Source organism: Marmota marmota, unplaced genomic scaffold, assembly GCF_001458135.2.
Source record: "Marmota marmota marmota unplaced genomic scaffold, marMar, whole genome shotgun sequence".
NCBI classification, from domain to species: Eukaryota; Metazoa; Chordata; class Mammalia; order Rodentia; family Sciuridae; genus Marmota; species Marmota marmota.
The window spans coordinates 5,758,304-5,776,596 of NW_025999891.1; the positions used below are offsets into that span (position 1 = coordinate 5,758,304).

Sequence of the window (18,293 nt, forward strand, 5' to 3'; positions counted from 1 at the left end):
ATTTAATGGACTGGGGGCTGTTGAACCAAAATGGCATGTTTTAAAGTTGAGCTTCTTAAAAACCTCATTTGTCACAGTTTTCAAAGTGTGAAACAAACTAACCTGCTTAACACATTATTAACACGTTGAAGTAATATGTTTTTACTTCCCTGACTGACTTCCCTTGGACAATTTACGGTACTGAATTGTTCACAAGTCATCAGGCTTAATAATTATTAATTATTAATTCTCTGAGATTGTTTCAAGCATAACTCTCCACTGCTCATGGCTTCTTATTTGACAAATAGTAGCCTACCCAATCCCTCATTCTTTTATTTAATCTCTTTCTCAGGACTTTGATGCTAAAACTGACCCTAGAATAAGGACTTGGAGGTTTGACTTTGTCTGTCTTCATTAGGTTATTGTTAAGTCTACTAGTCACATCTTTGATTTATGTTTTTTCATTCTGTTTTTATTTATAAGCTCAGATAAAGCCCGTCAAAAAAAGAAACTTGGGAGGGAGCGATAGATAAGCTAAAATTAAAATGATGAATATTGGTAAGAAGAGGGAAAAGAGTGTAGCACATAGGACGTGCAGAATCTCAGAAACCCTGGTGGCAAGGGAGAGCATGGTAAATTGATAGATAGAAATAAGTTTTGCTTTTTTGAACTATAGAATGTGCGGGGACTGGTATTTAAAAAAAATTAAAATAGTATCATTAAAGGAAGCTAGGGTCTAGTCATAAAGTAAGCCATCATCTGAGATAGGGAAAATTATTGAAGATTTGGTTTGTTGCTGTTTATAAGAACTTGTCTGGTAAGATTTGTTGGGGAAGGATTCCTGCCTGCAATTGGCCATGTAGAGCTAAATTAAGCTAATATAGTAATATAGTATGTGTGTGCTTTGAAGAATTTTGTTTGTGCCTTTGTATTTCTGATTTTTTTTTTAGTGACTCTTTGTATTTCTCGTCTTTAAACTTCTAGTTGTTTGACCATACCTACCAGTTCACACATTATCTAGCCCCTTTGCATTTCTCTCTTTTTCCTACTCATCCTAGATCCCTTGGACAGATTATCCCAATAGTTCTTTTTCTTAGATCCATTCCATTTTTCCAGGACAAAGCAGGTAATAAGACATACTTAATATACTATGTTTCCTTTTTGGTATATATATTTTCTATTTTTCCTCATTTTTATTAGTACATTATAGTTGTACATAATGGAGGGATTTATTGTTACATATTCATACATGCAGACTGTATAACAATATAATTGGCCAATATCACTCTCCAACACTTTCCCCCTACCTCCCTGGTTATATTTCTTTCTTTTTTTTTTTTTAAGAGAGAGGGGAGGGGGAGAGAGAGAGAGAGAGAGAGAATTTTTAAATATTTATTTTCTTTTTGGCAGACACAACCTCTTTGTTTTTATGTGGTGCTGAGGATCGAATCTGGGCCGCACGCATGCCAGGCGAGTGCGCTACCGCTTGAGCCACATCCCCAGCCCTGGTTATATTTCTTCTAGTTGTTTTCTTTTTCCTTCCTCCACCGACATTGATTCTAGGTGTGCTCTACCACAAATTCAAAATTGGAAAATAGTCCAATTTAATGCTCGTTTTATTTATTTATTTTGGTACTGGGAATTTAACCCAGAGGTGCATCCTGGGTTAAAGACAGACACACCAAGTCAAACCTCCACTGAGGTACATCCCCAGCCTTTTTCATTTTTTCTTTTGAGTCAGGATCTCACTAAGGCTGAGGCTGACCTTGAACTTGTGATCCTACAGTCTTAGCCTCCTAAGTCCCTGGGATTATAGGCATGCACCACCACTCCTGGCTCTTTTTGTTTTTTGATTTTGAGGCAGGATCTCAGTATATTGCTGAGGCTTAAGTTGCTGAGCTTGCCATTCTCCTTCCTCAGTTGCTTGAGTAGCTGGAATTACAGGCATGTACTATGGTGCTTAGCTTCTTTTATTGTTTTCATAAAGTTATATAGCTTGCGTGTTTATAGCATATAATTTTTGCTTATCTAATATTTGCAGTTTCCACATTTCAATCTTTAAAAAAAACTTATTATTATTGGTTACATAATATTTAGGTTAGAGTGTTGACATTTACTTAGTTTCCTGATGGTTAATATGTGGCACTGTTTCTATTTTCCTTGCTGTTAGAAATTCTAATATGTTGTTGGACTGGAGATATAGCTCATTTCCAGTAGTGGAGTTCCTGCCTATCATGTGCAAGACCCTGGGTTCAGTCCCCAGCACTAAGACAGAGCGTGTATGCAAGTAAGCAAGAAAGCAGTGGTTTTTCTTGAATTTGGGGTTGTGACTAATTTGACAGATTGCTCTCAAAAGAATTGTACCAGGATGTGAATGTGGCCATTTCATTATACCATCTGTAATTTAGCGTTCTATTACTTAAAAAAAATTGCTGTTGTTTTAGTAGTAGGAAATGGCATCACATTTTTATTGTTTCTTAGTTGAGTTGGTCAGTTGTATTCCCATAATAGTTATTAACCCCCTGTGCCCTGTCTTGTAAACATCCTATTTGTGTCCATTTATCCCTTGTAAATCTTAATATTCTTATCCATTTCATAAACTCCTCATTAATAATCTCCTTTATGGTACTCTATTTGAATATTTTTTATCAGGTTTGTTGTTAAAGCATAAAGAAATTTGAAGGCTTTTTATAAATCTTCTGCTGATTTGCGAATTTTTTCACTTTGTCTAATTAAAAACCAAAAAAGCCTTTCACTCAGATTTACAAATGTTTTAAAATTCTTCCGATTTTATGATTTCCTTGTTAATATTATCTTTTATAGTCCACTGTGTTTGTGGATCACATGAATCGAGCATTCAACTGGACTGTTTTCCAGTTTTTGTCAGCAGTTATTTATTGACGCTTTCCTTTTCCTTTTTATTTCTGATTTTGTTCTTTCTAAATTTAACCAAATTTGAGAACTAGGCACAGAGCTAATTTGCTGGTATTGTATAACTAATGAGCAAAGCCTTATTATATATTGAGTTCTTATGTGTACTGTGTTCTGATTGTGTTATCATTTCTGTATTGTGTTTTTGTTGTCATTTTTGTTTTGTTTTTTAGTAATACTGGAGATCAAGCCCAGGGCATTGTGCAAGCACTGAGCTACAGCCTCAAACCCTTCCTATTTTTATGTTATTACCCTCTGTATTAATTATGGTAGTTGATGCATGTTTTCCTCTTAGGAAAGGCTAAGATCTTCTCTCTTTCTTCCTTTTTCTGTTCTTTCTTATGTATTTCTCCAAACAATCTTATATATTTTATTTCCCAAAATATTCTCATTGTAATATTTGTCAGAATTGATTTAATCCATAGATTGTTGGAAATAGTTGCAGCTTTACAATATCCAGTCAAGATGTGTCTTCTGTATTTAGCCTTGGTTATACTCTAGGTACCAACTAAATATTTGATTGAGTCGAAAGAATGGAGAGTGGCATGCAGTAGTGCATGCCTATAATCCCGGCGACTTGGGAGACTGAGGCAGGAGGAGACTGAGTTCCAGCCCTGCTTCAGCAATTTAGAGAGGCCCTTTCTGTAAATAAAAAGGGCTGGGGTTGTGACTTAATGGTAGAGAGCCCTGGGTTCAATCCCTAGTACGGGGGGTGGGGGGTGGGAGTGAAGAGAGAATGATTGAATGAGTGAAGAATCCTTAGTTTACCATTTTAATCAAGTCTGGATACATACCTCTCAGTAATGTTTTCCAGCTTTTTCCCATTAGGTCCTGCATATTTCATGTGAATGTTGTTTCTTGGCATTGTATATTCTTATTCATTCTCATATTCATATTCTCTCTCTCTCTCTCTTTGTACCTGGGATCAGATCCAGGCATGCTTAATCATTGAGCCACATCCTCAGCCCTTTTTTATATTTTATTTAGAGACAGGGTCTCAGTGAGCTGCTTAAAGCCTCATTGAGTTGCTTAGGGCCTTGTTAAGTTGCTGAGGCTGACTTTGACTCCTTCTGCCTCAGCCATGGGGATTACAGGTGTGCACCACCGAGCTCCTGGCAGCATTGTATGTTTTCTCATAATTTTCTAATTTTTTGCCAGCACAAAAGGAAACTGTAAGTATTTCCTTATTTATTTTGTCATTAGTTATTTAAAGAGATTCTGAGGAATCTCTTGGATAATTATTTCACTTGCCAATAATTATCTAGTTTCTTATTATCTTACAGTTTTATCTGTTGCTTCTGTTTTTTTCTGGAATTCACCAAATAATGTTAAAAAAAGATTGCCAGTAGTGGAGCTGGGGTTGTAACTGAGTGGTAGAGTGCTTGCCTAGCACATGTGAGGCACTGGGTTTGATCCTTAGTACCACATAAAAAAATAAATAAATAAAGGCATTGTGTTCATCTACAACTAACAATATTTAAAAAAAAAAGACTGCCATTAGTGGTCATCAATAATTTATATTCTCATATTCTCTCTTCTCTCTCTCTCTTTAAGATGGACACAATACCTTTATTTTATTTATTTTTATTTGGTACTGAGGATCAAACCCAATGCCTCATGTGCTTGGCAAGCCCTCTACCACTGAGTTACACCCCAGGGGCTGGGGATATAGCTCAGTTGATAGAGGGCTTGCCTTGCATGCATGAGTCCCTGGGTTCAATCCCCAGCACCTCCAAAAAAAAATAATAATAATAATTAAAAAATAATTGGGCTGGGGATGTGGCTCAAGTGGTAGTGCACTCACCTGGCATTCGTGCAGCCCGGGTTCAATCCTCAGCACCACATACAAACAAAGATGTTGTGTCCGCCGAAAACTGAAAAATAAATATTAAAATTCTCTCTCTCTCTCTCTCTCTCTCTCTCTTTTTAAAAAAATAATAATAATTTACTCTTAGTAACATAGCTGAGATTTGCTGTTGCTTGTCCTCTTTAGGGGCTGGGGGAATCTCATGATGCTCTTGTACTGTGCCATTTGTACCAAAATGGATATTTATGTGTAACAAGGTCCATATAACTAATAACTAATTTTATTTTAATATAATTAATATAACTAATAACAAATCTTATTTTCTCCATTTAAAAACAAAACCAAAACTTTACTCTTCAACAGCATAACATTGGCTGGTGGTTTGCAAATGCATGTTTGCATTCTTTATCTAGTTTTTAAAATATATTTTATAAGGAATGACTATAAAAGATTTTAGGTTGATTCTGACATTTTTACATTTTTAATGTCATTTAAAGGAATTTGCTGTTGCTTCATAGCCTCATTATGAAAAATTATTGAACAGCACCTATTGGGTGGTGTGAATGATGCCATTTAATACTGAGAAAGAAACCACTATGTTATGTTAGCCCATTTTATAGATGAGGAAACTGACTTAGAGCAGTAAAGTAATTTGTTAGTTGTATAGCCAGAAGTGGCAGTGGCTTATGAAATAGAACCACATTTCAGGGATAGGTGAGTGGAGATAGATGTATATTTATACATAACAATTCAACTTACTGTGGGATTAGGTTCCAGAAAAACTCTTTGTAAGTTGAAAATATCACAAGTCAAAAATGCATTTAGGGACTGGGTTTATAGCTTTGTTTGTAGAGTGCTTGCCTTGTATGTACAGGGCCCTGGGTTCAATTCCCAGTAAAACACACACACACACACACACACACACAAATGTATTTAGTGCATTTAATCTACCAAACATCATAACTTAGCCTAACTTTCAGTGTGTATAGAATACTTGCACTCACTTAAAGTTGGGCAGAATCATCAAACACAAAACCTATTTTATAATAAAGTTATGAATGTCTCATGTAATTTATTGAATACTGTACTGATTGTGAAAAGCAGAATGATTGGTATGGGTACATTATCACACTATTGTAAAGTTGAAAAATCTAAGTTGAACAATCATAAGTCATATGTATTGACATATACATACATATATCTCTATGTCTCATGAGCTTAAGGCATGAGAAAACTAATGCATTTTGAAATGTTTATGGAGTCCAGTAATACAGTACATAGGGGCAAATAATGAGCCCTCTCATTGATGATGAATGTCTGATTTTCTTAGGGAAAAGTTTTATCTAATTTCTTAAAGACTGGATTATACTTCTTCCTAAGGTCACAGAGTCTGAATAGTTGACATATATGGTATTTGTAAATTTACCAAGTTTTTCTTCCACATTTTATAGACATATTAGTAGGATTGACATAATCCATAGGTAATCCTGATACTATAGTCCATAATTTTACTTCCTACTACTTTTCTCCATAGGAATTCTATGACAACATTGAACCCTTGACACCCTCAGAATAAAGGACAGTAACTTCTAAGAAACCCACTTCCTGTGGAATATGGTGCATGCTTTTTTTAAATAAGACATGTTGTGGTAGAGTAGGGATTATCTAAGTAATTAGCCTCTGTTATGCATAGTGAAAGTACTAGATCCGTGTTTGGAAGACAGAAACGACAGCATACCCATTTGAAAAGGTAATATATTTTAACAGTTTGGGGGACTTGTTCAAATAACTTGCCCTTGTCTTCATGGTGAGACTCCCTAATATGATAAGCCAGTTAAGGTAATAGGGCAGAATAATTCAAGAGCCACTGTCCTAGGTAGTATGAGGGACGAGTTGTTCTATTGAAGCTTAACTAATTTTTCCATGAAGTTTCTCCTTGAAAAGGAGAGGAAGAAGAGTGGTGCATGGACACATTAGAATGTTATTACTTTTCTTTATCTATGAATAGAAATGTTCTTAAACCAGGAGAGAATACTATCTGAATTTTAAAACTTTTTAGGAAGGAGCTTAAAAACTTCTTTTTTTACTCTCAGTCCAACTCTAGGAATGCTTGAAATTAGATTCTTCCTTATGTTTCACAAATTAAATACCTCATTTGAAGCTTATTCATTTCAGTTATGCTATCTTGCATTTTAATCTATCCTTCTTTCAGGGCTTCTTTTGCTGATTCTTGGCTATTTCTTGTGTTTGTGACTAATTCATAAGGTAACTTATTTTTGTATTTGTAGAAAATTCTCAATTTTTTCTAAATGGAGTCCCAATGCAGTGTGATTAGAGTGTCAAATCTGTCCCATGCCCAGCCCTAGTCCTCAGTCTATGGCTTTATTGTGTTTATTACTTGGTTATAGCACCAGAGAATTCCACCCCTTTTCCCCTTCTTCTTCCCCGTCCCTCCTGCGGAATGGTCCAAGTTTTGCACTCTTGCAATAGTAGTAGGATTTAATTTTGTGAATATTAAGTTTTTTTGTAAATGGTCTGTTAAATATGTACTTAAACTACTCCTTTATATGTCCTTAAACTAAAACTCTTCATTATATTGTGTTTTTAATACTTAAATGCAAGAACAAAGTTAAGTTTTCCTTATTAAAATGCAAAGCCTAGTGTCTTCTAGCCTTTTGAAGAGCTTTTGTTCATTATATAATCTGTAAAGTAGCCAAGAGTTCCTCAGAAGCAGGACATCATTTAGGTTTAATACAATTATGGCTTGTGTGTAAAATAATGTTGTGGCTTAACTGTTCATACTTTAGTGGCAGAATCCTTAGTTCAATTCACCTTAAAGACTTTACCAAGGTTCCTGAGAACAAAAATGATTAGGCATTTTGATTCTACCAAAGTTTACATGTCTAGAAAGCTAAATGACACAGTTATAAGCATAGACCTTTTATTTTTTCCCAGATGTTTGACAGTGTAAACATACATAAAATACATATTAAAGTTTAGATGCTTTATATTTTGTGCAATAAATCGAAGCCTTAAAAAGAAAACATCTCATTAAAAAAAATTAGTTTTACTTAAGACAGAAAAGTAGCAGCAAGTACCAAGACATTGTGCACTTCTTTTATTTAAGACAAGTTACTCATTTACATCAGAGTCAGAAATGTAAGACTGGCTTTCTTGAATACTTAACATAGCTTGAATCACTGGTTAGGTAGGGGCATATTTTCCCAACTGTACATCAGGGAGGAGGCTTTCATTAGTTTTAAGAAAATGCCGACCCTCAGCCAGCCAGCATGACCATAGCATTGAGCATTAAGAGAAATGAAACATTTACTTCCCAAGCACATGCCACAGAAGGTAAGTGAGTCTTTACATTTGCAGTTGTTTCTTCCCTCCGTAAGTTAAGGGTTGTGCTTTGTTGAGGCATTTCTGAGAAGTTTTTTGGCATGCCACTAGTGATACTTAGGGTCATAGGTGTTGGGGATGATTTTGCTGAGCTAGTGAGGCTTGTGTTTGTAACCATTCCATCTTGGAGATGAATAGTTAGAGTTGCAGCTGCTGCTTCATGGGAATTGATGGTTTCTGTAGATGTATCTTCTGGATAGGGCACCAAAGCCTTATCAGTGCTAGTAAAGGTGGTGTCTTTGCTTAATGTGACACCAAACGTTGTTTCCTTTGTTCGATATTTGGGTATTTTGGTCACTTTGGGTTGAGTTACCATACTCAGAGAATTAATGGTGTCCACTGTTTGCATCCCACTTACAGTGAATAAACTTGAGGTAAATCCAGAAGGTGTGGGATATATGTTATGTTCCTTCAAGGATGATATCTGGTTAGAACAAGGAGTTCCTATCACATGAGCTTTTGTTTCCATCATCCACTTAAGTAAGTAAGTAATGTTTTGTTTATGGTCACATGACCACCTGTTATTGTGAAGGGTTATTTCTTGCAACTGCAAGAGTTGGTCAAAAGATTGATCTGGAATGAATGTGAACTTATTGTTGTGCAGGTAAAGATGTGTGAGGTTTGTCAGGTTTATTAATGTTCCTGGAAGGATTTGTGTCAAGGAATTATTAGACAGGTCCACAATATGTAGTTTAGAGGGCATGTTGGTTGGAACTGTCCAAAGTTTGTTACTGCTGAGGTTGAGGACCTCAAGACTTCTTAATGTATTTTTAATGAGGACAACCTTTTCCAGCATGTTCTTAGAAACATCCAGATATTTAAGGTTCCACTGATAAGCAGTATCAGATTTGTCAAGAAGTTTAATATTGTTGTTAGCAGCAGACATGTTCCAGAGAGACCGAGGTAACTGAGCAGGCAGGCTTTCAAGCCTGTTGTTTGAAATGTCCAGTGTCCTCAGATTGGTATATTGGGTTAACTGGTTATGCAGATCAGTAAAGTGGTTATAAGACAGGTTTAAATGTATAATGTTCTCTTGGAGTCCAGATGGTAATGTAGTCAAGTTTCTGCCTGAACAGTCCACATGCCTGTGTCTCTCTGTACATATACAGTGGAGAGGACAAATGCATAAAATACCAGGTGTGAGAAACAGGAGGATGAACAGGCAGGGAGACATTTTCAATATCTGATATTCCATCAAAGCCTGGAAACAAACAGATACACCCTTCTTTTAATATGCAAATACAATTTAGGCATCTGCATGGGTCAGTTAGCATTAGGCAAAATTTTCAATAAACCTCCTTGTTGTTGAGTCTTTTTATAATTGTTCCAGTGATTAAACTAACAAAGCTGCCCTTCATTTATAGTCCAAATGCCTAATCCTTCAATTGGGGCTATGTTGGTTGAGAGAGAGACTCCCCCCCCCACACCACCACAAACACACTCTTTCCTGCATTTTCTTCTTTATTTTCTCTCTCCTTTTACCATTCTTTTTTTCATATTCATCTTCTCAAAGTCTTAATATGATAAATAGCATTATCTGCAAATAGAGTTGAAGTCTTAAGCTATTACTGTGTTTGATAATATGCTTTCTTATTCAGATGGGAAAAAATGGCTGTCGTGTGGGTTTTTGGGGTTGTTTTGTTTTTTAATCTCTGCAGTAATGTAAGAATGTGTGTGTGTGTACGATGAGATTTTATTTAGATATTAAACAATTTTTGAAATTTCATTTTTTTAAGGATAAACATATCCTTGTAAAAACATTTCAAGGCACTTGAAAAATCCAGACCAACACCATACCTCACATTTTGTAAAGTGTGTGTGTGTTTTTTTTCCCTGTATATTTCAGTACCAATTCTACAGGGAAAAACATGTATATTTACAAAGTGAATGCATATTAAAAAGACAACCCTCAACTGATACTGCAGCAAATCCCCGTGCATGCACTTGCTATTGAATATATATTCAATCCTAATGTTGACTTTTTCTTAAAAAAAGAAAAAGGAAAAAAATTCTGAAGTCCATCTCTTACTGATTTAAATAACAGCTTACCATAGTGTCGTCTTCAACATCAGCATCTCGTTTTCGCCGGGACACTTGAAGCTTAAAGGTCGTCTTGTTCTGGAGAGTCGGAACCGTTTCTGGCTGTGGGCTGTGCTTGCCTGCTCAGCTGCATTGTGTTGCTGTGAGCTGAAGCTCTCTCTGCAACCACCTGATCAGTACCACATAGGAGGACTGCAGAGCTGTCATTGGTGCTGACTCAAATTTATTTCAAGAGGTGCACACGCAACAAAATGGACAAAAATTTTTTTAAAAATTTATAGCATTGAGCATACTTACGTATCTCAGATTTGCTATAGATTGGAATACTTCATGTAAATTAGAGCTGGCCTTTCCTCCTTTCTGTGTATTTATCTGTGGAGCTTGGGCTCCACATTTTAGCAGCTTCCTTATTAACAGTCAACTGTGCTTCTTTTTAATGCCTCTACTTTCTTTTTACATATTGAAAAATGTGGAAAATAGATTTGACCTTCCTTGTAAATGGATTTCTAAGATACTGATTTAACTCTTTTTTATTTCTCCATTTTTGTGTTCTTTTCTAAAATTATAAAACTGTCATGTTACCTTTTAAGATACCATGATGTAGTGTGGTGATTATTATATTTAATCAGCTTTTCATATTTATCAACCACTTAAATGTTTCGACTTCTCTTTTAAGGAGGTACAGAAGTAATTAATTAGGATTATTTGTCTTTATTTTTCTGATACAAAGGATCATTTGACCCAAGATGCACACAAGGCATTTTATTTTTGCTTTTTATTTTGCAATGCTGGGAATCAAACCCAGAGTAGGCTGCACTTAAAATGAACACCTTCTGCTTTTAATTTTCATTTCCCATGATAAAAATAAATGTTTTCTATTTTGTGTATTTGGGGTTAAATATTTTTCTTCATGAAATTTACTGTGGATAGTAAGTAAATATAAGTGTTGTTTTCTCCAGAGATATTTTTGGTGCTATGTGAATGACCATTCATTTAGTTTTATGTTTTAGAAATAATAGTGTTGCCAGACATAGTGATACACGCCTGTAATTCCAGTAGCCCAGGAGGCTGAGGCAGGAGGATTGCAAGTTCAAAACCAGCTTCAGCAACTTAGCAAGACCCTGTCTAAAAAATAAAAATATTAAAAGGACTGGGGATATGGATCAGTGGTTAAGTGCTTCTGGGTTCAATCTCTGATATAAAATAAATAATAATAATAATAATAGTATAAATTTCAGAAGATTTATTAAGACTTTATATTTTATCTTTCTGAGACAGTTTTAAATTTAAAATTACATGATGTATGTGAAAAAGAAAACACATGAATGTTTTAAAATGAGATTAGATTTAAGAAAGCTTTTACTCCATCCCTTAGTGGATTGATTGTATAATAATCTAAATTTGAAATCTAATCAAATCTAATTTCCAGAATGTCCAGTTTATCTTAGAAAAGAAAGCAAATTATGGTATATTCATTGCCAAATTCTCATCATTTGAAAACCAACAAATATTAAAAATTAATTAATTAAATTAATTAATTAAAAATTATTTTGAGATAGGGTCTGGCTAGTTGCTTAGATTGGCCTTGAACTTATGATCCTCCTGCCTCAGCCTCCCAAGTCACTGAGATTATAGGCATATGCTATTATGCCCACTTTGTAGCTTATTTTCTTAGAAAAGAGACTATACTCTAGAAGTATAAAAATTAATATAAAATTAAGGTTTCTAAAAATGTATCTGCATTTTAATCTGCAACATCAGAAATTTATTATTGATTAGGTGCTTTATTTTCCACTTTATTTTGAGGGTTCATTTGGACCCTAGATTCTTTCTATGGATTTCGGAAACCAGTCATCAGTCATAGTATTTAAAAATGAACAGGTTTGACCAGGCATGGTGGCACAACCCTGTAATCCCAGCTGCTAAGGCGGCTGAGGCAGGAGGATCGCAAGTTCAAATCCAGCCTCAACAACAGTGAGCTGCTAAGCAACTCAGTGAGACCCTGTCTCTAAATAAAATATGCAATAGGGCTGGGGATGTGGCACAGTGGTTGAGTGCCCCCTGAGTTCAATCCAGGCACGGTGGCACATGTCTGTAATCCCAGTGATTGAAGATACTGAGGTAAAAAGGATCATAAATTCCAAGCCAGTCTGATCAGCTAAACAAGACCCTGTGTCAAAATAAAATTGTTTTTAAAAAAGGACTTAGGGCTATACTCACTGGGTTCAATCTCCAGTACTGGGAGAAAATGTGTTAAAAATACTACATACAGCAATATTGTTTTGGAAATAGAGAATGGGTTGCTTTTTGACATTTAAAATTCTCTCAGTTTGTAGATACACTATAACATTGCAAGGTATGTTACTAAGGGTCAATTCATTAAACACTTAAATTTATCCATTTTAATTTTACATCACTGTGGAAGTAGAGTTAACCACTCCCATTCGCTAGTACTTCCATTTGAAAGAAGGAAATGTTGTGTCATTAACTAATAGATTCAAATGAATTTACGTTTAGTCTGTATCAGGATTAGGTTTCACTGCATATAACATAAACTTTTAATGCAGTCGTTGTGACAGTGTGTTATTTCAACTTTGGGGACATGCTTTATTGTTTCATTTTATTCAGAGATTTCTATGAAATTCTCAAAGGGGGATCATTTCAGTGTGTTATGTTCCTACACTTTTAGAAATTCTCATGATATAAAATAATTCTATATTACTATTATTGAAAGTAGAATAGTTCTTTATAGTATTTATTGTTTTTTAACAGCTTATTTTAGATTACTATTTAAACACATAAGTTACATTTTTAGAGTCAGCTGAGGTAAAAAATTACATCTATTTGGACAACTATTCTATATTAAGCAGTAAATTAATTTACATGTTCTTTGTTCTTCTGTGTACTAGGATATATTACCCCAACTTTGCAAAAGATATGAAAGACCACCAGCTGGGAAATGGCTAGCTCATGTTAATCAGTAGTTTCAATATTCCTTTATTTCTTAAATTGATCTGAAATAATTAAAAGTCAGAGGTCTATCTGTTTTTGATTGATTGAATATCCCTTATCTGAAACGCATGGGACTAGAAGTGTTTCAGATTTCAGAGTTTCTTTGTGTGTGGGTTTTATTTTTTTAATATGTGCATACACTTTACCAGTTAAGTATCCCTAATCTTAAAAGCTGAAATCTGAAATCCAAAACTTTTAGTGAGAACATAGCATTGGATTTTTGGATTAGGGATGCTTAACCAATAATATAGTTAGGTATATTGACTAAACTTCTTTCTGAAAACAAGAATACTCAATGAAGTATTTTAAAAGCCTGGAAGAGCTGGGCATGGTGGTGCACACCTGTAATCCCAGCAGTTTAGGAGGCTAAGGCAGGAGGATCATAAGTTTGAGGCCAGCTTCAGCAATTTGTCAAGCCCTAAGCAACTTAGTGAGACCCTGTCTCAAAATAAAATATAAAAAAGGGCTGGGGAAGGCTGGGGTTTTGGCTCAGTGGTAGAGCGCTCGCCTAGCACATGCAAGGCCCTGGGTTCGATCCTCAGCACCACATAAAAATAAATAAAATAAAGGTATTGTATCCAATAACGACTAAAAAATATTTGTAAAAAAAGGGGTGGGAGGCATGCTGGGGATGTGACTCAGTGGTTAAGTGCTTCTGGGTTCAATCCCTGGTACCAAAAACAAAACAAAAAAATATGGAAGGACTGACAAAATAGAAATTATCACATCAAAATCCAAGTGCATCAGTGTCTTCACCCATTTTCCCACTCCTTTTTTCCCTTCAGTTCTCTAGATGTCCTTGATTCTGGATTAATCTGTTTGCTTCTTTAGAAGGATTTAATTTGTTCTTCTGCCTTCTGTATTTCCTATAAATGATTCCTAACAGTATTAACATAATTGCTTGATTATCATCATCCCACAGTAGTTTCAAAATAATACCAGTACTGCTATAACTGGATTACAAACTATTGAATAAAGTTAAAGATTTCTTTGTAGCTGCATTCTTGGAATATATTTCAGTAATGGCATATAGGAATTGTGGGTTGTTTTGGGTTTTGGTATTTGTCACTAAACCATGTCTTCAGTCATTTTCTTTTTTTTTAAACAGGATCTAACTAATGTTGGTGAGGCTGGCCTCAAATTTGAAATCCTCCAGTCTCAGCCTCATGAGTTGCTGGGATTTACAGGCATATACCACCATGCCCAGCTTCAATTCTTGTGTTCTAATGCAACTTGAAATAATTATTTTCTTTCTTTTTTAATGTTTATTTTTCAATTGTAGGTGGACACAATATTGTTATTTTATTTTTATGTGGTGCTGAGGATCAAACCCAATGCCTCATGCATGCTAAGCGAGCACTCTACCACTGAGCCACAAACCCAGCCCTAATTATTTTCTTTATATTTCTATATCACCAACTTGATATATAGTTAGTGTTTTAGTTAGCTTTTTCGCTGCTGTGACCAAAAGACCTGACGAGAACAATTAGAGGAGGAAAAATTTATTTTGGGCTCATGGTTTCAGAGGTCCATAGAGGGCTGGCTCCATTCCTTAGGGCCTGAGGTGAGGCAGAACATCAGGTCAGAAGTGTGTGACAGAGGGAACGACTCAAAACAATACAGCAGGAGCCAGAGAGAGACTCCACATTCCAGATACAAAATATATGCCTCAAAGGCACACCTCTGGGAACCTCCCTTCTCCAACCACATCCTGCCTACCTTCAGCTATCACTGGATAGTTAATCCTTAGCAGGGGATTAATTCTCTGATTGGGTTAAAGTTCTCATAACCCAGCCATTTCACTTCTAAGTTTTCTTGCATTGCCTTTGGGGGACACCTCACATTCAAATCATAATCGGTTCATTTATTTTTCAGTTTGGGTTTTTAGGGATCACTCAAGTCAAAATTATGCAACAAGAAATATTGACAGAAATCTTCTCTGACTGCTTCATCCTATTTCTTTCCTTTCCCTATTGGTGACTATTTTTATTAGCTTTTAGTTGTCTTTTAACAGTATTTCTTTTTACAAACGTACAGAAACACGTGTGTATGTGTATTTTATGTTCTTATCCCCCCCTTATATGAAAGGTTGCATACCATATACACTGTTATGTAACTTAGTTTCTTCTTTTTAAAAAAATTTTTTTTTAGTTGTGATGGACCTTTATTTTGTTTATTTTTATGTGGTGCTGAGAATTGAACCCAGTGCCTCACACTTGCTAGGCAAGAGCTCTGCCACTGAACCACAATCCCAGCCCATTTTTTCCCAGTTTAATAATTATTTTGAAGATCTCTCCATCTTTTTTTTTAAAGAGAGAGGGAGAGAGAGAGATGGAGACAATTTTAATATTTATTTTTTAGTTTTCAGCGGACACAACATCTTTGTTTTGTATGTGGTGCTGAGGATGGAACCCGGGCCACACACATGCCAGGCGAGCGCGCTACTGCTTGAGCCACATCCCCAGCCCCAAGATCTCTCCATCTTAATACATAGAGATCTGTTTCATTCATTTCATAATGCATAGTACTCCATTTGGGAATGTACCATGGCTTATTCAACCCTTCGTCTATTTGTGAACAAGTCTAAGTTGTTTCCAGGTTTTTACTATTCAAAATAATGCCACAAGAAAATACCTTTGTATTTAAATAAGTTCATGTGTTTGCCAGTAATGCTTTTAAAAGGATTATTAGAGGTAGGATTGCTGGGTAAAAGGGAAAGAGAATACATTTGGAATTTTCCTGTATATTATCAAAATCCTCTCTATAGAAGAATTTTACAGTCCAGCCAGCAGTGTATCAGGGTGACTAGTTCAGTATAGAATCACCATAGACTGTGTTTTTGAACTTTTACATTCATATCAATCCAATACGTTAGCAGCATGTCAGAGTAATTTTAAATGCATCTGTCTAATTATGAGGGAGGTTATGTATCATTGTATGTGTGTGTGTGTGTTCCCCTAGCCTTTTGTGACTCTCTCTTATATATTTTGCACATTTTTATTGTTTTGTAACCTCTATGTTTAGTACGTTTTTTAAATTTTAGAGATACTGGTTTAAGTTCAATTATTTTTCTAATTTGCCATCTTTCTTTAGTATTTTTAATAATGCTTTTGTTTTTTGACTTTTAGAAGTTCTATGTAAATCTTTCTTTTCTTTTTATTGCTTTTAGTTGATTCTCAGCTAGGAAAATGTTGTCCCACCTCCAGATTATAAAGGAATTCAGCTTTATTTGCTTGTTACGAGAATAATTTCATATTTTGTGTGAAATGTGGCTCCCATTTTGTCTTTTCCAAATATCTGATTGTCCCAACACTTTTTCCCACTGTTGATATTTGAAGTCTGTTTCTGAGCTTTTGATTCTGCCCCATTGATCTGTTTGTTTAATCATATGCCAGAACTATAGCTCATGTATTTTGCTACTTTACTTTTTGGTTAGAATTAGATAATATCAACAATTTCAGATTACTCTTGTCTGAATCATTGTGTCCCCACAACCTCCACCATCACAAAATAGAATACTTGTTTTATATATATGTGCACGTGTGTGTTTATATATTAGTGAATAAATTGGGTGTTCTTTGGTTCTAGATTGAGGGAAAGAATATTAGATCAGGAGCGAACTCAGCTTTTGGTACTATTTCTAAGCAAGTCTGTTGCTCTCCCTGGTCCTGTTTTCTCAGCAGTTAGCAAACAAAAAGAATTGAATTAGATGGTCATTAGCTTGTTTCTGAATCTGGTTATTGCAGATCTGGTAAGAGCACCACTGGTATGTGGTATGACGGTCAGTCTACTTTTATTCCCTTGAGCCTTGTCCTTTGCTGTTTTTATGAAATAAACTCTTTCTTCTGGATCCCAGTTCTTTAACCTTTTGCTGAAGTTTTTCTTTGTTCCAGCATTTTCTTCTCTCCTGTGTTTCTCATATTAGCTTCCATTTCGTCCTTCTAAGTAAGCAAGGATTACAACCATTTGGCCATTTAGTTTCCTCTGCCCTCAGTAGGGGAACATGGCATGCAGTAAACACGAATTGTTTTTCCCAGCAGAGAATTTCTTTTAAAAAACAAAACTTCCTAGCTGCTGTCAGTAGTCTTTTCTTCTGTTGTACAAAGAACCGAAAGAAAAAACTTATCTATAGTATTCGAAGAAATCAAACAAAACTCTGACCTGGTCATCAGCTCCTATTTTATCTAAGAGTTTTTCTTTTTCTATATTTCCCATCCTTTAAGCAGTCAAGAAGGAAGGTGTTGACAAGGACAAAAATGTGGAAAGAGCCCTGTAGGTAACTAACTACCTTGTATGTGAAATTTATGGGTTATGATGATTCAAGGCATATCAAAGACTTGATTAAAGATAAACACATCATTTACCATAACCAAAATATTTAAAATTCCGAAGAATAGCAAGAAATTCTTCAACTCCTGATAGCTGCTGGGTAAATTATCCCTAAAAATGCTAAGTTAGAAAAACACACACAAAAAACTTTTTAGTTAGAAAAGAATAGAACCAATTCAATATGATGATAAACATCGTGCTTATTCAGGAACAGTAAGTAGCTTGAAGAATGCTTGCTGGATAAAAAGTGTTAATGATCAGTAAGAAATGGCTTAGAAGATTAAAGGACTAATGTTATATAGAAAATTCCAAAGTCTAAAAGCCTTATTATTTTTTTTTATTAAAGATGGAACTTTATTAGTTTCTTGAAAACTGGTACTACCAATAAATACTATATTCTCTTCTGAAAAATCCCAGAACTATGAAAGATTCTCCAAGGCTAAGCTACCAGTAAGGTTACCACATTTCATTCTAAGTCTCTCCCGTTGGAGTTCATTTGGGGATAAAGAGGAAAATATGTGCTTGTTGGGCAAAGAAGCACTACTGCAAACCTAAGCTGGAATGTCCGAAAGTTCAGACCATGATTGCTCTTCATCTTCATTTTGACAAACATTGGTCTCATCACTACTCTGATATCTCACATTTATCACCTGTCAGGTAGTGGATAAAAGATGAAATATTCTGCATTTTAAAAAGTTTGTTTAAAAACAACTTTTAGGGCTGGGGTGTGGCTCAGTGGTAGCGCGCTTGCCTAGCATGTGTCAGGCACTGGGTTCGATTCTCAACACCACAT

The 18,293-nt window shown here is 35.3% G+C and overlaps 2 protein-coding genes across 10 annotated transcripts in view; one reads left to right on the top strand and one right to left on the bottom strand.

Annotated features, from left to right (window-relative positions):
• Window positions 1-18,293, top strand: part of Nf1 (neurofibromin 1) — a 245,823-nt gene that overhangs the window by 161,592 nt on the left and 65,938 nt on the right. The window lies entirely within an intron of this gene.
• Omg (oligodendrocyte myelin glycoprotein) lies at window positions 7,647-10,353 on the bottom strand. The gene is made up of 2 exons (XM_015501156.2): window positions 10,169-10,353; window positions 7,647-9,320 (listed from the first exon to the last, which is right to left on the bottom strand). The coding sequence occupies exons 1-2, from the start codon at window positions 10,169-10,171 to the stop codon at window positions 7,995-7,997; spliced, it is 1,329 nt and encodes a 442-aa protein (XP_015356642.1). The 5' UTR covers window positions 10,172-10,353; the 3' UTR covers window positions 7,647-7,994.